We start from the raw sequence: 24918 nt of genomic DNA, 5'->3' as shown, positions 1-24918 counted from the left end.
GTTCCCTGGAACTCCGGTGTCGTATGTCAGGAAGACGGAGTCGGTCGCAGTTTCGATATCGGATCCCTGAGCAGACGCAGCATATTGGCGTCGCTTAACCCTGATCTGATGTCCAGTACGGGGCCCACGGAGAGTCCTCCCTGTATACCATCTCCGCGGGGCTGGCCGTGAATTCCTCTCGATGGGCTACGCGAAGGCCGAGGGGGGGGCGAAAGGCAAAACTGCAACCACGATTGATCGTCGCGAGCAATTAAGGTGCCTTTTAGCGTTCGGTGCCAACATTCCAGCATCCCATTAGACTGCGAATGATATGCAATGGTCCCGTACATTTGAGACCCGGGAGAAAAAGGTAGATTCAAATTGCATTCCCTCGTCCGTGATGATTACGGCTGGTGCACCAAGGCGCTGGATGAATGTGTCGCAATGTCAGTCAGAGGTGTTGCTTCAGGCCACCGCATAAACGTTTCGATGATTGTGCAATATTAGTAGCAGTGTGAGTTCGGTCAAGTGCCAGTGATATTGAAGTGGATGATGTGAAAGCGCTTGGTCGACCGTGGAAATACGCCTACTTTCCTTTTTTACGTGATTGTTGATTTTACACTTCTGCCACGCGATACAGGGTCTGGCTCAAGAATATACGTCCTTATTCACTGACGACTAGAAATATTTTCGGGTGACCAACCGATTCGTCTTCCTATTGTCAGGGTGAGCAAGATCGTGTACTGCGTGGAGTACTCCTGCGGAATTCAGCCGGAATGAATGGCCTAGGTCCCTTTTCCGAGGTTTCACAGAATAAGTAGGAGTTTCAGCTGACAATAGAAAACTCCTTGAACTTGCATTTAGAGTCCTCAGGCTCTGAAGCTCTGCGTTGTTCCTCAGCGCCTCCGCGATTGACGTATAATTGACGAAGACTGTAACTACCGAGATTCGTGATAAAGTTTCTGCAATGAAGTTGTCTCTTCCAGACACGTGTTACATCTCGGAAGTAAACTGGCTGATAAAGCTCAGTTACCGAAATTGGCAAGGCGACGTTTTGTCGGGTTTTTGGTTAAGCACGAAAGTAAGGGATTTGTGATCCGTAAACAAAGTGAACGGCCTGGTCTCAAGGGAGAAACGGAAGTATTTAATCGTGAGGTACGCGGCGAGTAGCCATATCGCTGTGTTTGAAGCATCTACGTAAACGGCTAGAGGATGCATCTGGCCGACGGAATGCCAGAAGTTGAGCATAAACCGGCTTTCAAACGCCTGGACGGCCTCCAAGGACCACGCAGCCTCGTGAGGGTTTCTTTATTTTTGACCCAGATAAGTAAGCGTTAATGATCGCTTAGTGATGAACCTTCTTTATCAGGAAACGACGATAAAAGTTTAACATGCCCAAAAGCTTTCGCCGATCCTTCACCGTGGTTGGCAGGGGAACATTTTTGATCGATTCCACCTTGTCTGGGTCTGGTTGAATTCCGTCAGGGGTGAATATTTAGAGCCAGACGATATTGAAAAATGCCCTGGAGATGGTCAGATCCTAATCTGAGGTGACCAAAACGTCATCCATGTAAATGAAGCAGAAGTTTAGGTTTCGTAGGACAAAGTGGATGAACCCGCATTGCACAGAATGATAGTCCTCCTAATGATCGAGCCAGTAAATGCTGCAATAAAGGTCTACGGTTACGGTAAATATGAAGACACCCGACGTGATCGAATTCCAGTGAAATAGATTCAGGTGGGAATATATGCCTTAAAGAGGTATACATAAAAGATCTTAATAAATTGAACGTTTGATCCTCACAATAAGGTTTGGATGCTTATGATTCTGGTGCATATTGACTTAGAAGGCAACTTGGGAACGAATAAGCCAGAAGGGAGGAAAAGAGCAGGAATGCTGCTAACTTACAAGGAATTGAACCGTCCAAGGTGCTTATGAGGAATGTGAATTAAAGTGCTCATAGTGGGAATATTCACGGGTCATCACAAGTTTAACTACCACCTGAGGAGTTTATCGGCCGACATTGTCTGCAGAAAAATTTTTGTTCTAATATTACCGGTAACATGTGATACCGGTTAAATTAGGAACGCGAGTTTGCTGCTTATCTGGCTTTTTAAATGAATTATTCATGATTGGAATTATCATCACATGGTGGGCATGGTTCTTCTCCTTCGAAACCTCGCTTTAGTCAATATTTTCTTGGCACTTATTATGCAACTCATTGGCCTTTCTAACTGATTTTGGGCCATTTTTTATTAGCCCCATTTCGTTTCGTTTTGGGATACTATAATAATTCATTTCGGTGCTCCGTTTACATTCCTCATCCCTCGCCCACCCTTTTCCTCATCTGTCCTTGATCGCTTTAAGTCGAGCTCCTCTCTGTATCTTCCGCAACGGATTGAACAGAATGTACCTCTTAAGATACTGTGGTTAACTAGTCCTCTGCGCCACTTGCTCAAATTTCCTCACACTTTTCTACTCCCTTCGGGATAGTCTCAAGATGCATTCTAAACCTTGGCGTAACCTTCGACTTGATATCACCAGCAGTGCTTCCAGCATGCCAGGCTTTAAATTACGTTCCTTTTTAAGGTAGGCCCAGGTATGCAGTATGTTACATCGTTCTTTGGTTAGTTTGAAACGGGGTGTATCTATTCATGCAAAAGGGGAGGGGTCTTACCAAATATTGTCAAATGGGGTATCAAACGAAGGCCGTATTAGTTTTAACATTGAAAGTGTCCTCTATTCCCTGTCCTCTGTCCCCTGTCCTCTGTTCCCGGTCCTCTGTCACCTAGCCTCGGTCCCTCGCCCTCTGTCTCCTACCCACTTTTCCCTGTCCCCTGTCCACTGCCTCCGGTCCTCTGTCCTTGGTCCTCTACCCACTATCCTCTGTCTTCTGCGCTTTGTCTGCTGTCCTCTACCCTCTGTCCTCAGTCCACTGATCTCTATCTGGTACGCCTTAGCTAGATCTAAGTTCGAGAAAACATGGCAGTTTGTTAAGTAATACGCGAAGTCATGGATGAGTGGAATAGGGTATCTTTCGGGAATCGTCTGAGCATTCAAACGGCCGTTATCTCCGCAAGGCTTCGATTCGTTGTTTGACCTAGGGACCATATGGAATGCAAATAACCAACAGTTATTGAAAGGTCTACATATACCCTGTTTCGATAGAGCTCAGAAACTCTTTCTTTGTAACAGCTAGCTTCTCGAGTGATAGGGGAGGCATCATTGAGAAGATCGGGGATCCGGTAGTGTTAATATGGTGCTGCGCATGGTGCTTAATCGACTGAGAGAAACTACTTTCAAAAGTGATATTGCGATATTTCTGGATGAGTGCGCGAATGCGATGGTCGACAATGTCCTCGAAAACAATAGAAATAGTGTCGTTTGCGCAGGTGGAAATTTTTCTTGACAACTTCAAGTCTATGAAAGCTTTATTCTGCAATTCCACCAGAATTTAGTTGCTTTGCCTCTAAACGAAAGCGACGTCCTTCCTCGGCGGAAGTTATGGTGAGAATATCGGTACCGTATCACGCTGACCTCTTGCTAAGCCGGCAGCTGTGTCGATCGGTACTTCTGTTTATCGGCAGAGGCAATGCAGTGCGTAGTTCTCGTGTCAGCTGTGCCGCCACAGGCCCTCTGAAAAATCTGTCCGCATCTTGGTTTATGGCATTTCCCCAGGCAGACTCAGACACTGTCATGGTTTTGCTCATAAGCTTCATCGTTATATAGACTTGGGAATCGCAGTTTTTCTTGATAAGAGCCCAATTCTCCATTCTATCCATTCGCTCTGTTGTCTTCCAAAACCGTACGCGGATTTCATCGCCGTAGTAGTTATCGGTTGTGATGTTAAGATAGGCAAAATTATTAACTGTCTCCAAATTCGAATCACCTATCTTCATTCCTCTCGTTTGTTGGTGTTGTTGGTTCTTTGTTCTTTGGCGCTGGCGAGGCCACCATATACTTCATTTTGCCTTCATTAATGTGCAGCTCAAGATCTCGCGCCGCCTGCTCGATCTGGATGAAAGTAGACTGTACATCTTGGATTGGTCTTCCCATAATTGTCAGCGTAGTACAGTAATTGGGTGGGCTGGAAAAGGATGCATTGCATTGACATCTGCATCGCGAGTCACTTTCTCCAGGACTAGGTTGAAGAGGACGCATGATAGAGGATCCCCTTGTCTTAGACCGTTGCTGATGTTAAATGGTCTCGAGAGTGGTCCTACCGCTTTTATTTGGTCTCGCACATTGGTCAACGTCAGCCTATTCAGTATTACCCATTTCGTCGGGACAGCAATGTCTCTCATAGCCGTGCACAGTTTTACCCTGGCTATGTTATCATAGACGGCTTTAAAGTCGATGAAAAGATGGTGCAACTGATGTTCATATTCCAACAGTTTTTCCAACGCTTGTCACACAGAGAAAATCTGATCTGTTGCTGATTTGCCTAGAGTGAAGCCTCTTCGGTATGCGCCAATAATGTTCCGGGCGTATGGGGCTATCCGGCCTAGTTAACTTCTATAATTGCTGCACTGTGTCATATCTCCCTTTTTATGTATGGGACAGATAATGCCTCGTTGCCAGTCGGCAGGCATTGATTTGCTGAGCACACCTTGAGCATCAGTTGATGAACCACTTGGTGTATCTAGTCGTCTCCATATTTAACCAATTCGGCTGTAATTCCATCGGCTCCTGGCGACTTATGATTTTTTAGCCGATGAATTGCACGGACTGTTTCTCCAAATATGTTTGTGGCCGTATTTATGATAACGATTTTCAGGTGATTTTGAAGATCATTTGTTTATGCTTGATCTCCAGGATCTATATTGACTGCGGTTATCGCGGCATCCATTTCACTCTTATAGATATTACAGAGGAATGTCTTGTGGATGGTTTTATTGTTAACTCCCGCGTGATTGTCAGAGGGGAGTCTGTGTGGTGTTGTTATTCGAGATCGGAGCACCATGCCAACGAGATAGTGATACGAGTCTATATTGGCCGGTGCATAGCCGTTCGCTTATGTTTTTAAAGTCGATAACAGCAGGTTTCATTTTTTGGCTGACTAAGAAACCTACTCCGAGCACATGGTTTACTGGATGGCCACTATAATATATGGTGTAGCGACTGTTCCCCAGGAAACCGGTCCCAGACCAACACATCCCCTGTAATGCTGTTACATTAGCCCTATATTTGGAGATGGTATCGGCTAGCTGCTTAACAGCTGCATCTCTGTAGAGGGAGCGCACGTTCCATGAGAAAATGCGCAAATCGTTATTCCTTTGTTTTTGCCGGGTTCGTCGTTGTATAATCCGTCCAGTCCGAGGTTCCTGTTGTGGCTTCATAACTTCGGTTTTCTGTGTAGGGTTGTCATTCCTACCCAACCCCCAACCTGGAGGACCAATTAGTACAATTTGTCCCGTTTTTAGGCGGGGAGACTCGCCTTCATCCTTCTCCATCTGCAGCTTTTCGTTTCTCCATCTGCAGCTTTTCGTTTGAAAGAGTTCCCAGCGGTCACCAGGTGGAGGTGGAAATAGGGTTTGGTAGTAGAGCTGTTGGTGTTGGTTCAGCAGGCATTTCCCAGGTTTTATGCTGCATCCTGGGTACCAATTCACGTTTCGTCCTGGACCTATACTACCTTTTGACTACCTACGACGTACTCGCCTTTCCGAATTGCGTTCTCCATCTTTGAAACCAAGGAGTGAAGAGCAGACTCACAGGACTTAAGCGCCCTCTCGCGGATGTGACGCTGAACTCGTCTCTCCAGTCAGCGAAAATGATGTTGAGGTGATTTGCCTGAAGTTCTTTGGATTTCAGTAGTGGTCTTTCCCATGCTTAGGTATGAATACCACTTTAACCCTCTGCAAAGAGACAGAAGAGAGAGGAAAGTTGCCCAGAGCAAGACATCCACGAAAGATATTCCTTAGAAGTCGCTTTAACTACTCCATACTTTCCGTTAGCATCGGTGGGTAGGTGGCATCTATGCCAGGTGCTTTGAAGTGCCAAGTGTAGCTATCGCCTTTTTCTAAGTAATTTATCTACTTTACGTAACTTCCTGTATAGTATCTGCATAACTTGGTGCATAAGATGCTTATATTTGATAAATTGGAATAACTCAACAATTTTAGCTCCATATCGGTACTGTTTCTTAGACATTTTTTTTACATGGAGTTCCACTTATCTTAAGTGATGTAAACATCAGTAGGCTGAAGCGAATGGCATTTCTAGAGGAAGGGAATCCTGCAACTCTGTCCAAGTGCAGATGACGTTAGTGCAACTTGCGTCAACCATCGCTATCTCCCTAGTAGGTTTTATTTTTCCCTTGTTGTTTGTGGCATTTGCTGGTGCTTAGAGGTGGTGACAAGGCAGCAATGCAATCTGCTGAGTGAAAACCAAATGGACAATGGCCTATGTGGTGGCACCTGGAAACACTGTAGTCACTTTGATTTGCTGGTCGTGGATGTAGGTGAATGCTTTGAGGTCCTAGGGTGATTAGATCCAAGTCTGCAAAGGACTCATCTAAAGGGGTTTTGCCACGAAGCCTCACCAGAAGGTTTCTGGTACCATGGGAATTGGGATGGTCAAAATCTGAGATGAATTATGTGTTCTCGGTCCGGTTATTTGCTGTTGGCTCTACTGCGAGCGGAATTCCTGGTGGATTCAAGCATGGCACTGATTTTAGTGCTAAGCCTGCACCCAGTATCAACCAGTACCGCTGTACCAGTCCCGGCTGGGCTTTGGTTGCGATTTCCAAAGAAGATTGTGGGGTTATGAGGCAATCATATAAAACCACCAGGATTGCAATCAGACCCGAGTCTGCAGTGAAACTCACTTGAAGTGGTTTTTTTACGTAGCCTCACCAGAATTTCTCTGGTGTCGTAGAAGCCGGAATGGCTCTCTAAGAGCACGTGCTCGTCATACCACTTAGTTGCAGAGGTGTTAGATAGACCTTGCATCGACTGACATGAATGCTCAGCCTACAATCAGTATAAACTAGTATCGCTTTAGTTACCATGGCGGGCCTCTGATCCAAAATAAATCCTTGCCTGCACGGCAGATACTAACGTAAGATCTTCCGGAGCGTCATGCGGTGGTGTTTTGTGGCTAAGTTTCCTGTTGCCCAGGTTTTCCTATTCCAGTATATCGAAGGTGAAGGGTCCGCGAGCCTATTTGCAATGAACGTTTGTACTAGAGTTTTTATTTTTATTTTTTCTGTCGGGATAATACTTTTTCCAAACCGGTACCAGAAATGTGCAAACATCTGCTCACCCACAGCCTGACCAATAGGTGAATGTCGGACCCTAGGTTTTTCTGGCTGTCAACTGGTCCGTCCGCCTGTTGGCCACATGCACTTTTCTTGAAAACGGCTGTGCCAATTGATATGAAATTTTATCCCTGTACAGAAATTTAGAAACCTCACATGTAACAGAGATGACATGTTTCTGGGGAGTTTACCTACAAGGGAAGGAGTTTATAAGCCGGGAAAATCATCAACTTGTGAAACCGGGTAACTTCTGGCTTTGCACAGATTGATGGCTGCCTTTATTCTGAAAAATTATTTAAAATTTTCCATGAGAAGTAATTACACATTGAATCATGATTTTCAGTATTAAAACCAGCGATGAGGAAGTGACAACTGCGCATGACGTCGATAGAAAGCTACCTTTCTGAAACTGCGAGTACTATGTTACCTCACTGAAAATTCAAATCATCTAAAATTATGCAGCGTTAATCCACTTGGAAATCATATAATATTTTATCACATTTCTACCATGCATTGCTCACAGATATGATACCAAATCCAGGCTCTATCTCTATGATAAACTAAATTGCCCTCATCATCCGCACTTCCTTCAAATCCAGGATCCAGGATCACACACACATTTCAATTTGCAATTTAGATGGGGACCGCAACTCCTCTCAATGAAAATTGAATTATTCAAGCAAATTCCGCGCTCTGAGCTGCAAAAATTATCCGCGTTCGGTGTAAAATGGTTGCTAATTAAGTAGAAAATTTGATTTTAAATAGATGTATCTGCAGCATACCAAGCTCTCATTTCCATTCTGCCGTTTTCAGATTACCCTTGCCTGACTCTTTGCGTCTAACGTTCTTGCTCCCCTTCCATTACAGGTACGCCGTTTTGGTGCCTCTTTGATATTGTTCCAATCAAAAATGAAAAGCGAGAAGTGGTTCTATTTTTGGCATCTCACAAGGATATAACGCACACAAAAATGCTGGAGATGTCCGTATCGGATGAATGTGATAGCGGTAAGTTTGCTAAGGGTTGATGGTGGTAGATAAGTGGATTGAAGCCCGGTGCTTATTAATGTGAACAAATTTGTATAAGGTCCAAGGTAAATCGTTTTACTGTGTGATAGTTAATTGATTTCGGTGTACAGTTTCTGCATTTGATAAGGGTTGGACGTGTTACATATTTACGGAGTATTTTGAAACATATTTGCGCACACTTTTCAGGGTACTTTCCCTGAGACACAGAGAAATAAGCATGCCGAAAATTGGGGTGCTGTTTTCAGATGCAATTCGGACTAAATACCCTCAAGGATCGGAATTCAAAGCCTCTGACTTTCGAAATTTTGGCAACCCAATCCTACACCAACATTTTCTGATTCTGTATTCGCTTCAGTATTATATTCTGTCAGTGTTCGTTCCGTTCCGTTTTGAGATATGAATATAACTAACACACAAATCGACATACATATCACATAAAATTAAATGTAGATGTTAATGTCGCTTTTTCGCTACTTTCCATTTTGTATGTTACTAAATTTGTGTCAATTGCTTCTACTTTCAGAGCTAACTCTTCTGTATATAGCATATGTGTATCTTTAACTACCAGCTCAGTTCAATTCTTAATTAATTGATACAGTCATACCGAAAGTTTTTGTACTTACAGCCGCGCTCCTGGGCGCACGATTTCGCTCTTCAGATGCCGGAATGCTGGGAGAAGGATCCGAGCCCGATGGTGATTTTCAAGTACCTGCAGGATGTAATATGGGGAGGAGACGATCGAGAGCGGTCCTGTACCAGCTGTCCGGTCACTACAAGCCTGAAAAGATAAAAACGAAATTAAAACTTAGTAATGTAAGCGTACGTGAGTTAGTTACCAGTGGTCGGAGTTAACGTGGAGGTTTCTCTCTCGAAAAAGGATTTGAAAAATGGTTGCAGTAATTACAAAGGAACTTTTAATTGAAATTGGGATGAAGGAAAAATGCGGGAGCTTAGTCAATTAGGGCAAAGTGAAAACCTACGTGAGAGCATTAAATGTACAATGAATTTTCCTTTGGAACATAGTTTGCAGGGAAGCTGTAATTTTCGTCTTCTAACAGGATTATCTCATCCTCCATGGATTATCTGGTTATCTATCTAACTTAAAACCGCTTTGCGGGCACTTTTTCGGAGCGGTCGCCGGTCCGAAGCCTTCAGCCTCGAAAGGGAGACCCACCTGGGTCCGCCTTGTACGTCGAGCTTGAATGAGTGCTCGCTTCAATCAAGCACTCTAAAGAGGCCCTCGTATGGTGGTTACAGCGGCTTCCGAGGGGCATACAATCCGATAACGGCATAGCCGCACGTTTCGGGGTCTCTGGGGGTGTTGACCTCCGATGTCACGTGTCGGCGAGGTGGAGTCGCCGCATCTTCTAAACCGCGTCCTTAAGCAAGCGCAGCATTCCAGAGTCGTTTAACCCTGCTCTGATGTCCAGAACAGGGTCGGGAGTGAGGCGTAGGCTCTTCCCGTACACCATCTCCGCTGGGCTGGCCCCGAACTCCTCTTGTTGGGCTGTACGGAAGCCGAGGAGGACGAATGACAAAGACCGCAACTACGACTTGTCGTCGCGAGCCATTAGAGCGATCTTCGGCCTCCGGTGCCAACGTTCCAGCATACTATTGGATTGTGGATGATATGCAGTAGTCCTATGCTGTTCAAGGCCAAGGAGGTTTCCTAACTCCGCGAAAAGAGTAGATTCGAATTGCATTCCCTTGTCTGATGTTGACGGCTGGAACACCAAAGCGCGGAATCCACTCTCGACAGAGGGTCTCGGCACATGATTGTCCGTAATGTCAGGCAGTGGTATTGCTTCAGGCCACTGCGTAAACCTGTCGATGATTGTGAGGCAATACTTGACTCCGTGCGAATCTCGCAAAGGGTCGATGATATCGAGATGGATGGTGTGAAGGCGCGTGGTTAACCGAGGGAATACACCTACTTCCTTCGAACGCGCTTGTTGATGTTGCACTACTGCACTGCCCAAGAGTTTACGTTTTTGACAGAAAGAAATATTTTTCAGTAGCTAACCGGTTCATCATTCTGACATCTGGGTGCGCAAGATCGTGAATCGCGTGGAACACTTCCTTGCAAAAATCAGCCGGAATGAATGTCCCAGGCCTTATTTGAGGTCTCGCAGAGTAAGTAAAAGTTCGAGCCGAAAATAGGAAACTCCTTGAATATATATTTGGAATTTGCCTTCAAGCTCTGAAGCTGTGCGTCGTCTTTTTGTACCTCGGCGATTGCCGTATAATCGACCGAGACGGGAACTGTAATCTCCGAAATTCGAGACAAAGAGTCTGCAATAAGATTGTCTCTACCAGGCACATGTTGGATATCAGAAGTAAACTGGCTGATATAACTCAAGTTCCTATGTTGGCGAGGGGAGGCTGTGGGGGACTTTGTTGGGCTTTCTTTCGTCTAAGCGCAAATGTAAGAGGCCTGTGGTCTGTGAACACAATGAACGGCCTACCCTCAAGGGAGGAACGGAAGTATTATATGCGAGGTACGCCGGGAGTAGTTCACGATCGTAGGCGCTGTACTTGGGTTGAACTGGGTTGACAGCTTTGATTCACCCGTTGTTGAAGAGCGGCGCCTACCAGTATCTGAGACATCAACGAACGCAGCTAGAGGTGCATCTGGCTGAAGAAATGCGAGCAGTATTGCTTCAGCAAGCGGCTGTTTAGCTATCTCAAACACATGGACGGCCTCAGCAGACCACGCAACCTCGCGGGAGTCTTTAGTTTTGGGTCTAGACAAGTAGATGGTCAGGTTCACTTCGTGATATGCGGCTCTGGGCAAGAAACAACGATAGAAATTTAACATGCCCAAGAACCTACGCAGATCCTTCACCGTGGTTAGTGGTGGAAAACTTTTAATCGCCTCAGCCTTGTTTGGGTCAGGTTGGATACCGTCAGGGGAACTAAGTGCCGAGAAATTTCGCCTGCTTCTGTAGGAATCTCCTTTTTTCAATGTTTAAGACAATTCCGACTTGACGGAGACGTTGAAAAGTGCACTCGAGATACTCTATACGAAACAAAAGTTTAAGTTTCGTAAAACAGAGTGAATGAACCTCTGGAAACTCTGCGCAGCGTTGCACACAGCCGAAAGTCATCCTAGTGAGCTCGAAGATTCCGAAAGGTGTGCAAACAGCCAGGGATTTGGTTGTACGCCTTGGCTAGATCCACGGTCGTAGAAATGTGGCGCGGCAGGATCTGCGGCATTCGAAATTTATTTCGAATGTTGCGGATGCGGACGGGTAGATGGCGAACTCTCCACTCACTAATTTTCCGAACGCACCGGGGGAGTGGAGAATTAGCGGCGAAAAATATGCCGTTGGTTGGGACAGTAAGGACCGCATGGAAATAAGTCGGTCTCTTCTGTATCCAACCGCGGCGGTGAACACTCGCGTTTTCCTCTTAAATTCAAAATATTGTAATCAATTACAACTCGGTAAATTTCGCACTAGAAAATTCTATCTCATTTAAAATTGACGAGAGTTTGTGAGTCATTTGCTTGAAACACGAATAAAGTGAAGAACTTTCCAATTTCGAGGAAAATTATCCTAAAAAGTTATACTTAAGAAACATGGCAGTTCTTTAGTAACAAGCGAAGTCATGGATGAGTGTTATGAGATATCGGTCTGGAATTATCTGAGCGTTCTGACGCCTATAATCTCCGCATGGCCGCCTTTCGCCGTTTGCCTAAGGAACCAAATGAAGCGGAGAGGACCAACAGTTATTGGATGGTCTGCAAATACCCTGTTTCATAAAATTTTCAAACTCTTTCTTCGCAACAGCAAGCTTCTGGAGTGAAAGGGGATGCACCCTTGAGAAGATTGGAGAGCTGGTGGTATTGATATGATGCTGCACATCGTGCTTCACCGACTTGGAGAAACCACTTTCCGTCGTGATGTTCCAAAACTTTAGGAGAAGTGCGCGAAAATTATCGAGAGGGTGTCATCTCGGCAAGTAAAAATCTTCCCTGGCGTCTGTAATGAGATTGCTGGGTCTATTACGGTCTTGTTCTGTAAGTCAACCAGCAGTCCATAGTGACTCAGGAAGTCTGCGGCTAATATGGAGATGCTAATGTCCGCTAAAATGAATCGCTACTCACGTGTACCTGCCTATAGCCATAGGGGCTTATGGGAGATCAGTTCGCGGCCGCTAGTCGTAAATTTCGCGGGAATAGGGTGTTCGGGTGGGGTACAGGGTAAACCGACACCTCAGTGCCCGTGTCGACCAGGAAGCAACGTTTACTTAGGGGGTCGAAGATTGTAGGGCGACGTAGTACTGCGCTTTGGATAGCCATACCGGAGCCAACCTAGTTTTCGGGTACGCTAAACGTTCATCCGGTGCTACATTTAGTTGCTTGAGCTCCGTATTTCCGATGGTACCAACAAACCGTCGAGGTCTATAAAGGTCCCGGTGTACAACTACCCGGACGCCTATTTCGGGAAGTAGACCTCGACCGTGATTGCGATCGAGATCTACCTCCCGAAAGCAAACTACTAACCGTCGCTGCAAGCTTTGTGACCCCGTTAGCTGGTGCTGTCACCGACGACTTAAGCTCGTCGACTTCCGGAGTTGTGTTTTAGGAAACTTCCGCGACCACGGGACGTGTGTACACCTCGTGTACTTTTTCGGTCGTAACGGACAACACTTCCAGCGATCCCGAGTTTGTGCAGGTCAAGATTTCGCGGATGCTCTCCGGCAGTCGTTGCAGCCAGAGAGACTTTAGCAGCTCATAGCCGAACTTATCCCCACCCAGCTACTTCATTTCTCGTGGCAACTTGCGAGGGATACGGTCACCTCAGCAAGTGATTAAGCTTTTCTTGCTCATTCACTGGAAGGCGCCAAATCAGCTACTCCTTCAAGACGACATACAAGCTTTGCTTGCTACCCTTCTCCACAGTCTAGTCATATAAACATTACATTGACTATCGTGGCACTTCTTATTTTTGCGGTACAACTTTGTAAGTCTCGGTTATGAACGCTGAACGTAATCTACGTGCAAAGGTATTACTTATAAAAATGCAGCGCACTATTGATTCCGCTCTTCTCTTACGAAGTGTATGGTGGGGGAGAAGCTACAACTTCTGAGCACTCAGGCCGTGTTGGCCCATTGTACTCGTCTCTTACGAAGGATAGGTGAATTGTCTTTGCTTCTAAATGGCGGATCGCGCTAAAGCATCAAACAACAATTGCATCTCAGTGGTTTGATACTTTACTTCTCCCTTAATACCACAAAAATAATCGTAAACGGTTCCTAGACTGTGCCACCAACTCTTCGTATTCCAGGATTCCAAGGAAGCATAGCATCTGAGAATATCGATCTCATCTACTTTCCCTCTGACAAAGCTCCCTTTCGCTAGTTGCTTTCGTAGACCTGGCCACGTTTCCGTAATCCAAATATCAGAAAGACCTAATCGGCGTTAATTGTTTGCGCGCCTAAAAACAATATACTCAGGGATCGTTCGTAACAATCTTGTAGGCCGCCTTTCTCGAAAATTAGGATAGCATCTGGCCCAACCTCTTTTCTACTCTCTCTCTGCTTCACACATAGGGTACAGCAAGCGTTCTTTCTTTCAAAGAGGAGACTTCACCATTCCTCCGCGAGATCCATTCGCAGCTGGTTGAATTGGATACATGTTTGACGTCCATCGTAACGATGGCTTATGTGTGGTAACCACAGTGCATCATTGATAAGAAACATCGCTAGTGAACTTCAAAACCACTTCTACTGCAACAATCGGTGAATAAGCTTGACGAAAACCAAACCGTCGTTCCGCTTGGCCATCCTTGTGATTGAAGAAGTGTCCTATGATTGAAGAAGTTTGTTGTAGATAACCCTTTCTAGCATATTTCCCTCCACGTCCATAAGCTAAGGTGGGCGGTATTATGATGGATGTCCTGATTACGTATTGACTTAAGTAGCAAAACTAGTTTTTGCTCCTTCTAGCGAGCGAGGTAAAGTCCTTCCACAATGCACGCCTTAAAGGCAGTGATAAACCAGTTGCGTCTGATCATAACAGCGAGTTTTATGACTTTATGGGGGACAGCATCCAAACCAGAGTTCCCCGGTAGGTCTCCCAAGTTCCTTATAAGTTTCCTCAGGCATGATAAAGGCGTCCAAAGCTCTTTTATACTTTCCGCATTTCCTTTTCTGCGTAGGAAAGAGTGGCGTCACTATATCAAGATCGAATCCTTTGAAACATTTCTGCTTGCTGGCGCATGTAGTCAGCTTAGCTCTGCCTCGATGATTCCGGCATATTTCCTGTTTTTTTCTGCCGAAGCCTCGTCTAAATCGTTCAAAGACCTTTCTTACTCAAAAGCATACAGCCTGCAACTCCGGGTTTTCTTCGTTCCACTGACTATGTATAGGCGTGGATTTGCCCAAATCAGGCTACACGAAAGCCTCGAACAGAATACAGTGAGTGGTGTTCGTACTATCCTGCACAATCTTCCAAACCAAATGGTCCGAACTGCTTTTGTAAGGCCTCGCGGATATCCTCCGTGATCGCGATTTCATCAATGTCAATTGTATCATAATCTCCTGCCTTTTGGCCCGACTTGTGGCTTTTTCTGGTTATTGGTCTGGGCACATCAGTGTGTGGGATTTTTACCCACTAAAACCACCCCTGACTTCCTCCCTGCCCCGCGGAGCGACCATAAGGCATTACATCACGGAGCGGAGTCAACTTACTCTAGCGTAGTCACATTTCTTCTATTCGTCACGTACATGACCGCGCTTTTCCCTTCTTCATTGCCTTTCGCAGTTTGTTTTGGTTCTGGTATCAGCACCTCCTTTCTTCCACAAATCTCGGATAGTTGAAAAATACATGCTTTGGATCCCCTTGGGCTCCATCGCAATTTGGACAGCCGGGTGGAGTCTCTAATTTAAACCTGTGCAGGTATTCACGATATCCTCCGTGCCCTGTGAGAAACTCGGTGAGATTATAATTAATCTCGTGTCGTCTCTCCAGTCACTTCTTGATGGTAGGAATGAGCCTATGAGTCCTCCGACCTTTTCCAGAGCATTCCCACTGCTCTTGCTTTCTATTAATGGATGTCTCCCTCTCAGTCTTTTCGTGTGGGAGGAGGGAGAGATTCGCTTCGCATTGCATATCTTTGCCATCTCATCTGCCAAGATATCAATCGGCATCATTCCAGAGATGACGAATGGTGCATCATCTGAGACAGTCCAGAAGGCAGAGCATACCCTCAGGGCTGTTTTCCTGTAGATTACACTCAGTTTGTTAGTGTTAATTGATATCCACAAAGCCTCTTTACAAACTAGGGTCGCATAGAACATAATTGAGGTGGCTGGCTGGACACATGTCTCAAAGAAAACTGCCTGGTGACCGCTGTGGGTGTAGCGTTCGCTGACGCACCAGTACATACCACGCGCCAGCGAAGGGCTGACAAAGGTCAGGTCTACAACCGAGCCTGATCTCCCTTTCTGGAAGGTGTTTACAGCACCTTCGTTAGCCAAAACTATGTCCATTTGCGCAAAAGCATCTAATAAATTGCGCCCCCTTGCATTTGATTCTCTGCTACCTCACTCAAGGGCCCAAGCGTTGAAATCACCAACAATCATCTTTGGATTTCGTCCTCTTCCTGGGTTCTTCGGATTCTGTTTACTTTCCCTCAGATCTTCTAGATGAAGATGACAATCGCATCTGGACAAGTTCGCCCTTTTACTTTTCTTTTCGATTTTTTGTTCGTAACTTTGGTCCATTCATCGTTTTCGTTCGGCTTGGGCTCCGTAACGCCGGTCGACTTTCCTACATTCGCTGTATGCTTTCCTCCTTCCGAACTATCGGTGGTGGTTTTCAGAATGTCCTGTCCGCCTTTTTTTCTCTTAGGTGCCTGCTGATTATTCAGAGGATCCCCCTCTTTTTCACGTATTCGTGATTCGATGGTAGTACGGTTAGGTGTCACTCGGGTTGCTTGCGACACTGTTGGCACAGCGGTGTTTGGCGTATCATTAGTATTTTTTTCCTCCATCTGCAATCTATTATGGAGGACTCTAATAGTCCTCACCATATTCTTTATAGCATGGTGCACGTTGTGGTTGTCCTTGATAAACTCGGACAGCTCAACTATTTTTGCCCCAAACTGGGTGAAAAGTAATTCCTCCTGATCGGGACACTGCTCTCTATAAGCCCTGACACTCCTTTTATACGCTCCTTTACTTTTATCGTTTATTGACCTTGCCTGTATCTTATTCTTTACCGTCTTTGGCATTGGTGCAGATCTCATAGTTGACGAATTTCTTTTGGATGGATCCCTTTCTTGGTCCTGGAGCACCTCCTGCTCTCACCACTCGCCAACCTTCTACAGTTCATTTTTGTCGCTTTACTTTCCCTGGGTCAGTGTAAGCCGGCGGCGGTGTTTCTATGATTTCGGTCACTTCCCCTTTTCCGGTGAGAGGTCTTTCTGCTATTTTGATTCTCCTTTTTCAAGCCCTCTGGATTTTGTGGGAGCGTCACTTTTGTTGCTTGACCGACGCTTGCTTTCTTTGAGGCATATTTTTTGCCCTTGGCACTATTGTACACTACAAGAAGAGCTTTGACCAAATTTTTGACGGCCCGGTGCACAGTGTGCTTATCCTTTATGAAATCGTACAACTCTATCATTTTCCTTCCGATTTGGGCGAACGATGATTCGTTCGTATTCGGGCACATTAGCCTTCCTTTGATTTCCTTCCTTCACCAACGTTGACTTCGGGAGAGATTGCATCGAAAACTAGGTGCAGTCACCCCACTGTGAGTTGATAAATGATCAGTCTTTGGAGCACCTTCCCGTGTTTTTCGAATAGGCGTTCTCGGGAGCACTGTAAACCCTTTAATTGCATCTTCCTTCAGGCTATTTGTAGTGTTCGATGCAAAAGTGGCAAAATAATACACCCCAGAGGCACCGCAGTCGAGGGATATCGGCGGCCGGTAGACTGTTTGCCCACTCCCAGAAGCTGCTGGTACTGGGGTTCCGAGTCCCTGCGTCGTAAATTTTTCTTTCCTTTTTCCTCCGTATTGGTTTCTTGTCTTTGGTATCCTTCTCATAGTCATTTTTGTCCATGGGTGGGTGTCTTTCTTCCACCTACCCGACCTGTGCATGCCCATGCACGCACACAAGTGCATGTGCCTTTGCCAAGAATTTCTTTATCAGAACAAAGGGAAGCGCTTGATGGGAGATCTGGCGATTCGGCACAGACTGTCTGTCACACCCACTTTTCTTAAAAACGGTTGCGTCGATTAATCCCTCAGATTAGAAGGTAGGAACTGTAAATGAATTACACTGTTCTAGGTGAAACTTAAAAAGGGAGGGGGGAGGGGTCTGTGTACAGGCAATAGAGGGGTGTTGATTTTTTTTAACCGAATATTGGCATGTGGGATATCAAATGAAAGGTCCCGATTAGTGCGTTTCAAAGCTGGTCTGAGTTCTGACATTTAATTCACTAGGGGGAGGATGGGGCCGCAAAATGGTAATTTCTTTCACGGACTAATTCTCAGAATGTACCGAATCGAAAAATCTGAATCTGCCTCCATACCAATATCTGTTCAATCGTGCCTCACAAAACCTTTAACACCTGAAGCGTCTAGCTTTCAACTTCCCGGCTTGTATTTGTAATGGGAGCTTCGAAGATAAGGTCCAATGCATGGTATTAACTTGCAAAACTACGTAGAAAAATTCTACGAAATGAAACCCAAAACTTACCCACCAAGGACGAAATTATGGGCTCCACATTTCCATACTGCACCCCTTCCTTTTTTTCGCGAAACCTCCACAATTAATCCTGCTACTGTTTCTTGATTGATATACATTTTTTATTAACATTTCATCCCTACGTTCCCAATTTATGCTCCTGCAGAATTTATTGCACACGACGGAAGCCCCATTTCCCGAGTATAAAGCACAGTCCCTCAAGAAATCTAGGTTTATTTTATCACATTATGGCGTATTTAAAGGATGCTGGGACTGGATAATTTTAGTTGCTACGTTTTATGTAGCCGTTCTGGTGCCATTCAACGCGGCCTTTGCCAAAGCGGACCGTCAGACAATGGTGTCAGATGTTATAGTCGAGGCTCTTTTTATTGTAGGTAAGGGAATAATGACAGACTGCTTGCGCTTATCTTTGTCTGGAATATGGAAATTTGATAACCATAAAATCTCATTTTCTTGTGTGCTCTCTCTTTTTCAGATATTATTTTAAATTTTAGAACAACGTTCGTATCAAAGAAAGGAGAAGTCGTTTCGGATCCGAAATTAATTGCAATTAATTATTTACGAGGCTGGTTCCTTGTCGATCTGTTAGCTGCTTTGCCTTTTGATCATTTATATGCGTCGAATTTATATACGGGGGAGGTAAGCCAGATTCATCTTTAATACATTAGGATTAGCATGCATGTATGTAAAATATAAAAGAACCATTATTTGAGCGCTTGATATTCATGAATTCCACACAATTAAACAACGAGGAAAATTACTGAAGAGTCTTTTTAAAATTGGATTAAATACTTTTCCTCAAGCGTGAAATTAAAGTGAACGAAACGAAATATTGTGAAGCATATTAATGGACCTATTTATTTTTTATTTGGTTTGAGTGGTCAGTGGTGGTAGTTCCACTATATCACAGTCATCTCCTTCTTGAATACAAACATCTCCCAAGCCATAGGAGGCATCCGAGTAGCTCAAATCAGTGGGCGGTCTGCTCATACAATTCAAAAAGGACATTTCTTTTTAATCCTGAATCCCTCGATATCATTAAGGACCACTTTGGTGTACGCCTCCACTCTAGAGCCAGTTTATTTTCCTAATGAAATCAATGTCTTGAAAACTTTTTATTGAATGAGCTCTTTATTATCTATCTTTTGTGACATTGAAAAGATTGTTTGCAAATATTAATGCGAAATGAGGGATAGATCTGTTCGTCTAATATTCCGTGTTGTTTTAAATTATGTCAGTTCAGAAAATCTAATCATTATCATCAAAAATGCGATGTCACCCACAATCACAAAATTTGGCTTTAGTATACAAGAAACGTTGCATCCAATTGTCTCGGTCTAGCAACAGCATCTTTGAGTTGTAAATCTCAGCAGCGGTTTGTTATTAATTGGCGCCCACTCTTTGGTCTTTGGTCTCACCAGTTTGATTGATTTGATCTTTGCCATTCTGTAACTGACCTGGAGGGAGGCGATTTATTTATTAATTTTGTTTGTGGAGGAGTGTTAGAGCTTTGACCTTCGCCTAAATTAGATAACTCCCATCAGAACCGCATCCTTCCTTATTTTTCGTTTCGTCCCTATCCCCGCGAGACTAAGGGAAAGTATTACCTGAAATAAAGGGCCCTTTCCAAGGCTTTAAGTGAATCGAAAATTTATTAGAATCGGTTCAATGTCTGTCTGTCTGTTTGTCTGTCAAACCTTATTTATTCGGAAACGACTGAGGCAATTGTCATCAAGTATAGTGTAGTCTGTGAATCCCTTTACATATGGCAAAAGGCGCTATTTTCTGTTGAATTGATAATTTTCGCGCGGATAATATGCGAGAGTAGATTCTACGCTGCCTGGTAGTGGTTGAGGTTGATTTGTGTTAACTCCATTTGCGATTTGCGCTGAGGGCTCTCCTGAAATCCGTACACCTGCTGCGGCCTGCTAGGGATGATGGTCCACACTCTACTTCCGTTAAGACAGTGGGCAGTTTGCCTCTGTTCCGCAGCAATGCTGATCTGACCCTTCGCTCCGCTGTTTCTTTGGACTTCTTGAGCTCCAAATTAGGTGTCCTTTCTGAGATCGCTTAATGCGGCTAGTATTGTCTGCCATTTTGCTAAGTTCTCTCCTCGATTCTTATCCGTCTTCACTTCCACATCCTTCCTGGAGGTTCACACTCTCCCTGAAATGGCGGCTACATGAATTTCGCCAGTAACTTGAGCCTGCTCCACTTTTTAAGGTTTTCTGTAAAACCAAAATCTTATTAAAACCGGTTTATTGTCTGTCTGTCTATCTTTGTTTTCTGGAGATAGAAGTCTTCCAAAGATAATGGTTCACATGTTTCAGCGTGTGAGATTTTTACCCACTAAAACCACCCTCTAACTCCTGTCCTCTTCCCCACGAAACCACCACAAAGTATTTCGTGGCGGGGTGGATATGGCTCAAGCCTTTCCCTTCGCCCATTGATTGCTTTCGCAACCGCTCCTTCCTTGTCTCCTCTGCCTCTTTTAATCTGCATTGAATCTGCTCTACAATGTCGTTCATTGCATTCCAGCTCTCCTGGCATGCAACCATTTTTTCAATTATATTTTCCAGTGCTAGTGTTCCTTCCAATATCTCCTCTAGGCTCTACATTTCCTCAGCGAATCTAGGACAATGGAAGAAAAAAATGCTGTGGGTTCTCCGGAATACCGTCGCAACTAGGACAGTTGGGTGAGCTGTCCAGTTTGAACCTATAGAGGTATTTACCGTAACCACCATAACCCGGGAGAAACTGCATGAGATCATAGTTTATCTCACCATGAGTTGCTGGGATCCTGGGAATCAATCTGTAGGTTCATCGACCCCTTTCGCTTGTTCCCACCATTGCTACCACCTGCTTAAGGATTCCTCCCTTTCAGCATTTTCCATTTGCCGATCAGAGAAAGAATCCGGTCCATCATAGATACGTGCCATCTCTTCCACCAAAATGTCGATCATTCCGGCTACTGCTACGCCTTGGTGTAAACATTTTGTAAGTGTTGCTTGACATTCAGGTATTTAATTGCTGGCTTTGAAGTGATGATATGCTTCCCCATTCTTATACGGGCAGTGGTTTCCTTACGCTGCTTCGTGATAAGCACTGCCTCTGTTTTATCCTCCGTGAGTGCAAAATCTTCATCTTCCAGTCACTTCTTTATAGCAGTGATTGCTTCGGATGAATACAATTTTGCATCCGCTAGATCTTTTCCAACAAGAAACACCGCTATGTCACCGGGGTAACCCACTATTCTTACCTAGCCAGCAACTGGAACATTGAGGACATCATTATACATGATATTCCACAATAGCGGTCCCAGCACAGAGCCCTGTGGAACACCCACGTAAACAATGTATTCTTTGGTTCCATTGTCTTTGTCGTACCAGAGGCTTCTATCTGTTAAGTAGCTGTCGACTAACGCAGTTAAGAAACTTGGTACACCAATCACCGCCAATGACTTTCTTATAAGTCTCCAAATGGCAGAGTTGAATGCATTTTCCAAGTCAAGGGTAATGACAGCACAATACTTGCTAGTGCCACCCGTTCCTTGCATCGCATTTTCAGCTAAACCAGTTTGATAGCGTCAACCGTTGCCGAATTGTTGGCCTGATAAGCCTGCCAGACTTTCTACAGCCGGGAGCAATCAGTTGTAGATTATTCTCTCCAACATTTTCCCCATAGTGTTCAATAGACATAGAGGCTTGTAAGAAGATGGTTCACCCGGAGTCTTAGAAGGTTTAGGCAATAACATTAACCTTTCCTTTTTCCATGTCTCAGGAAAGTCTCCATCCGCCAAGCATGCTTCAAACAACTTTACGAATATATCTGGCTTCGACTTGACGGCTAGCTTAAGAGCTTTGTTTGGTATGCCGAGGTCGGGCGCTTTGTTGTCTACCAGTCTTTGTGTTCTCCTGAGTGAACAAACCCTGAATGATTTTCAGTAGGAGATTGGGACATGTAATTTGTCGAGCTGCCTCTAAATCTCCCCATCACAACCCTGTAGCCGCTTGCCCATTGGTCTATATACGCCTCTGCGCAGAGTTGCTTGAAGCAGTCCTTCTTGCTGCGTTGTGTAGCCAGCTTCAGGATTCTTCGAGCCTCCTTGCAAGCTCACTGTTTCACCTCCTGGTCAATCCTAGCCATTTCTCTCAATCAGTCGTCTGGCCCGATGACACGCCAACCGAAGATCAGACAATCCACTATTCCACCCGCGATTGGGCCTTCTACTGGGGAAAGTATAACATCTCGGCATCGATGAGCCGCATGTCTTTGCGATACATTTCGTGATATGATGGGCTCTTTCCGATGGTGTACCTGATATAGTGCCCTGGTCCAACCGCACATCTATAAAAACTTGCTCGTCAGTTGCTTTTGCAGACCAACCAACCAATGACGTCCTCCTCATTTATGGACAAGCAAACAAAGGAAGAAAACCAAAAGAACTTTCCTTTCCCCCTTCCTAAACTTTCGTAAAACTCATGAACACAAGTTACCACCACTACCCCAAACTTTACATACCTATAAAGTGCAAAGTGTACACCAGCAGAACAATATCAAGAGAGTCCCTCTTTCTGGTATAATAGAAAAATAAACTAAGCAAACACCAAAAGACGAAAATCACAAGAATCCGCTCCTTCTTCTCAGGCACGGAGCCGAATTCAATACTTAGGTGTGACCCACCCATCCGCTCGTTCATCACCATTATCATCGACGGCGAAATAATCGGTATCGATTCTAGGACTACTTAAGTAAGGAGCTTCAAAAATCCCGGTTTTGCGCCGAGGACCACCAATTCGATATCCCTAAAAGCTGTCTGGCGTCCCGACCTACGCCATCGCTCCATCTTAGGCAGGGTCTGCCTCGTCTTCTTTTTGCCCTTATAGACTCTTCGAGCTGGATCATCCTCATCCATACGGATTAAGTGACCCGTACTCCGTAACCTATAGAGCCGGATTTTATCCACAACCAGACGGTCATGGTATCGCTCATCGATTTCGTCATTATATAGGCTACGGAATCGTCCATCCTCATGCAGCGGGCCACAAATTCTTCGGAGGATTTTTCTTTGAACGCAGCCAATAGTTCGCAATTTTTCTTGCTAAGAACCCAAGTCTCCGAGGAATACATGAGGACTGGCTCTTATTTTGACCCTATGGTGAGTTTCTGTAAGCTGAAATAGGCTCTGTTGGCAGCCACCAATCGTGCGCGGATTTCATCATCGTAGCTGTTATCGGTTGTGATTTTCGACCCTAGATAGGAGAAATTAGTAGAAAGGTTGTAGTTTCCTATCTTTATTCTTCCCATTTGACCAGTGTGGCTTGATGTTGTTGGTTGGTTGGTTTTTAGTGCGGACATTTCCACCATATACTGTGTCTTGCCTTCATTGATGTGCAGCCCAAGATCTCGCGCTAATCACCGCCTGCTCGATCTGGATGAAGGCAGTTTGTACGTCTCGGGTGGTTCTTCCCATGATGTCGATATCATCAGCATAGGTCAGTAGATGGGTGAACTTAAAGAGGATCGTACGCCTCGCATTACCTCAGCATCACGGATCGCTTTCTCCAGGGCCAGGATAAAGAGGACGCATGATAGGACATCCCCTTGTCGTAGACCGTTGTTGATGTCGAATGGTCTTGAAAGTGATCCTGCTGCTTTTATCTGGCCTCGTACATTGGTCACAATCAGCCTAGTAAGTCTTATCAATTTCGTTCGGATACCGAATTCTCTATGCTATCATAGGCGGCTTTAAAGTGGATGAAGAAATGGTGCAACTGATGTTCAGTTTTTCCATCGCTTGCCGCACAGAAAAAATCTAATCTGTTGCTGATTTGCCTGGAGTGAAGCCTCTTTAGTATGGGCCGATGATGTTCTGGGCGTATTGAGATATCCGGCTCAGTTAGATAGCAGGAGATATCTTATAGATGGTACTCAGTAACGTGATACCTCTATAGTTGCCGCATTGTGTAATATCTTCCTTTTTATGTATGACGACTGGGAAAGAGGCATTATGTGTCACCTCTTTGCCAGTCGTCAGGCATTGATTCGCTGTCCCACACCTTGAGCACAAGTTGATGAACCACTTGGTATAAATGGTCGCCGACATATTTAGCCAATTCGGCTGTAATTCCATCGGCTCCTGGTGACTTATGATTTTTAAGCCGATAAATTGCATGAACTGTCTGTTGTGTTTGTGGACCGCGTTCCGCGCAAACCAGGTGCTTCCTACAATCATTTCATGCGAAACTGCTAACTGAATAATTCGCAGTCCGTTATCATTGGTATCTTTATGTCCTTACCTGACTGTTAAAATCCCCAAGTATGATTTTGATACTATATCTGGGACAGCCATTCGCTTGTGTTTCCAGAGCCGACAACAGCAGGTTTCATTTTTTGGCTGACAAAGAAACCTACTAGAATCCGGATAGCTGAGTGGTTAGAGGACTACATTGCCTCCTACGGTGTTACTGTAGTCTACTGTTACGGTCTTCAATGAAGTGCTCTAACACACTTCAAGGCCCTGATCCAATATGGATTGTTGCGCCAGCGATTATTAGTATTATGAAACCTACTCCGAGCACCTGGTTTACTGGATGGCCACCATAATATATGGTGTATTGACTCTTCCCCAGTAAACTGATCCTTGTCCAATGCATCTCCTGCAATACTATTATATTACATCAGCCCTATATTTGGACTGAGTGTCGGCTAGCTGCTTGGCACCCCTATCTCTGTACAAGGAGCCCACCTTCGCGAGAAAATGCGCAAATCGTTTGTCCATTTTCATTGTCGGGTTCGTCGTTGTGTACTCAATCCAGCCTGAGGCTCCTTCTGTGGCTTCGTAACATCGGTTTTCCGTGTAGGGTTGTCAGCTATACCCAACCCCCGCCCTGGAGGACCAGTTGGTATATTTTGTTCCGTTTTTGGGCGCGGG

General features: G+C 44.9%; 1 protein-coding gene across 3 annotated transcripts in view; it reads left to right on the top strand.

Moving 5' to 3' along the window:
- The window catches only part of LOC119646646 (potassium voltage-gated channel subfamily H member 8), a 263584-nt gene that overhangs the window by 178138 nt on the left and 60528 nt on the right, over positions 1-24918 (top strand). The window contains exons 5-8 of one of the 3 annotated variants that reach the window (XM_038047162.1): positions 8106-8243; positions 8890-9077; positions 18130-18358; positions 18460-18623. In XM_038047162.1, the coding sequence (XP_037903090.1) occupies positions 8106-8243; positions 8890-9077; positions 18130-18358; positions 18460-18623 (719 nt within the window). Of the gene's footprint in view, positions 1-8105; positions 8244-8862; positions 9078-18129; positions 18359-18459; positions 18624-24918 lie in introns of all 3 variants that reach the window. The other 2 variants (XM_038047161.1, XM_038047160.1) reach the window with 2 other exon arrangements.

The sequence above is a fragment of the Hermetia illucens genome, chromosome 1, assembly GCF_905115235.1.
Source record: "Hermetia illucens chromosome 1, iHerIll2.2.curated.20191125, whole genome shotgun sequence".
Lineage (NCBI taxonomy): Eukaryota > Metazoa > Arthropoda > Insecta > Diptera > Stratiomyidae > Hermetia > Hermetia illucens.
This window is presented reverse-complemented; position numbering and strand designations above follow the sequence as displayed.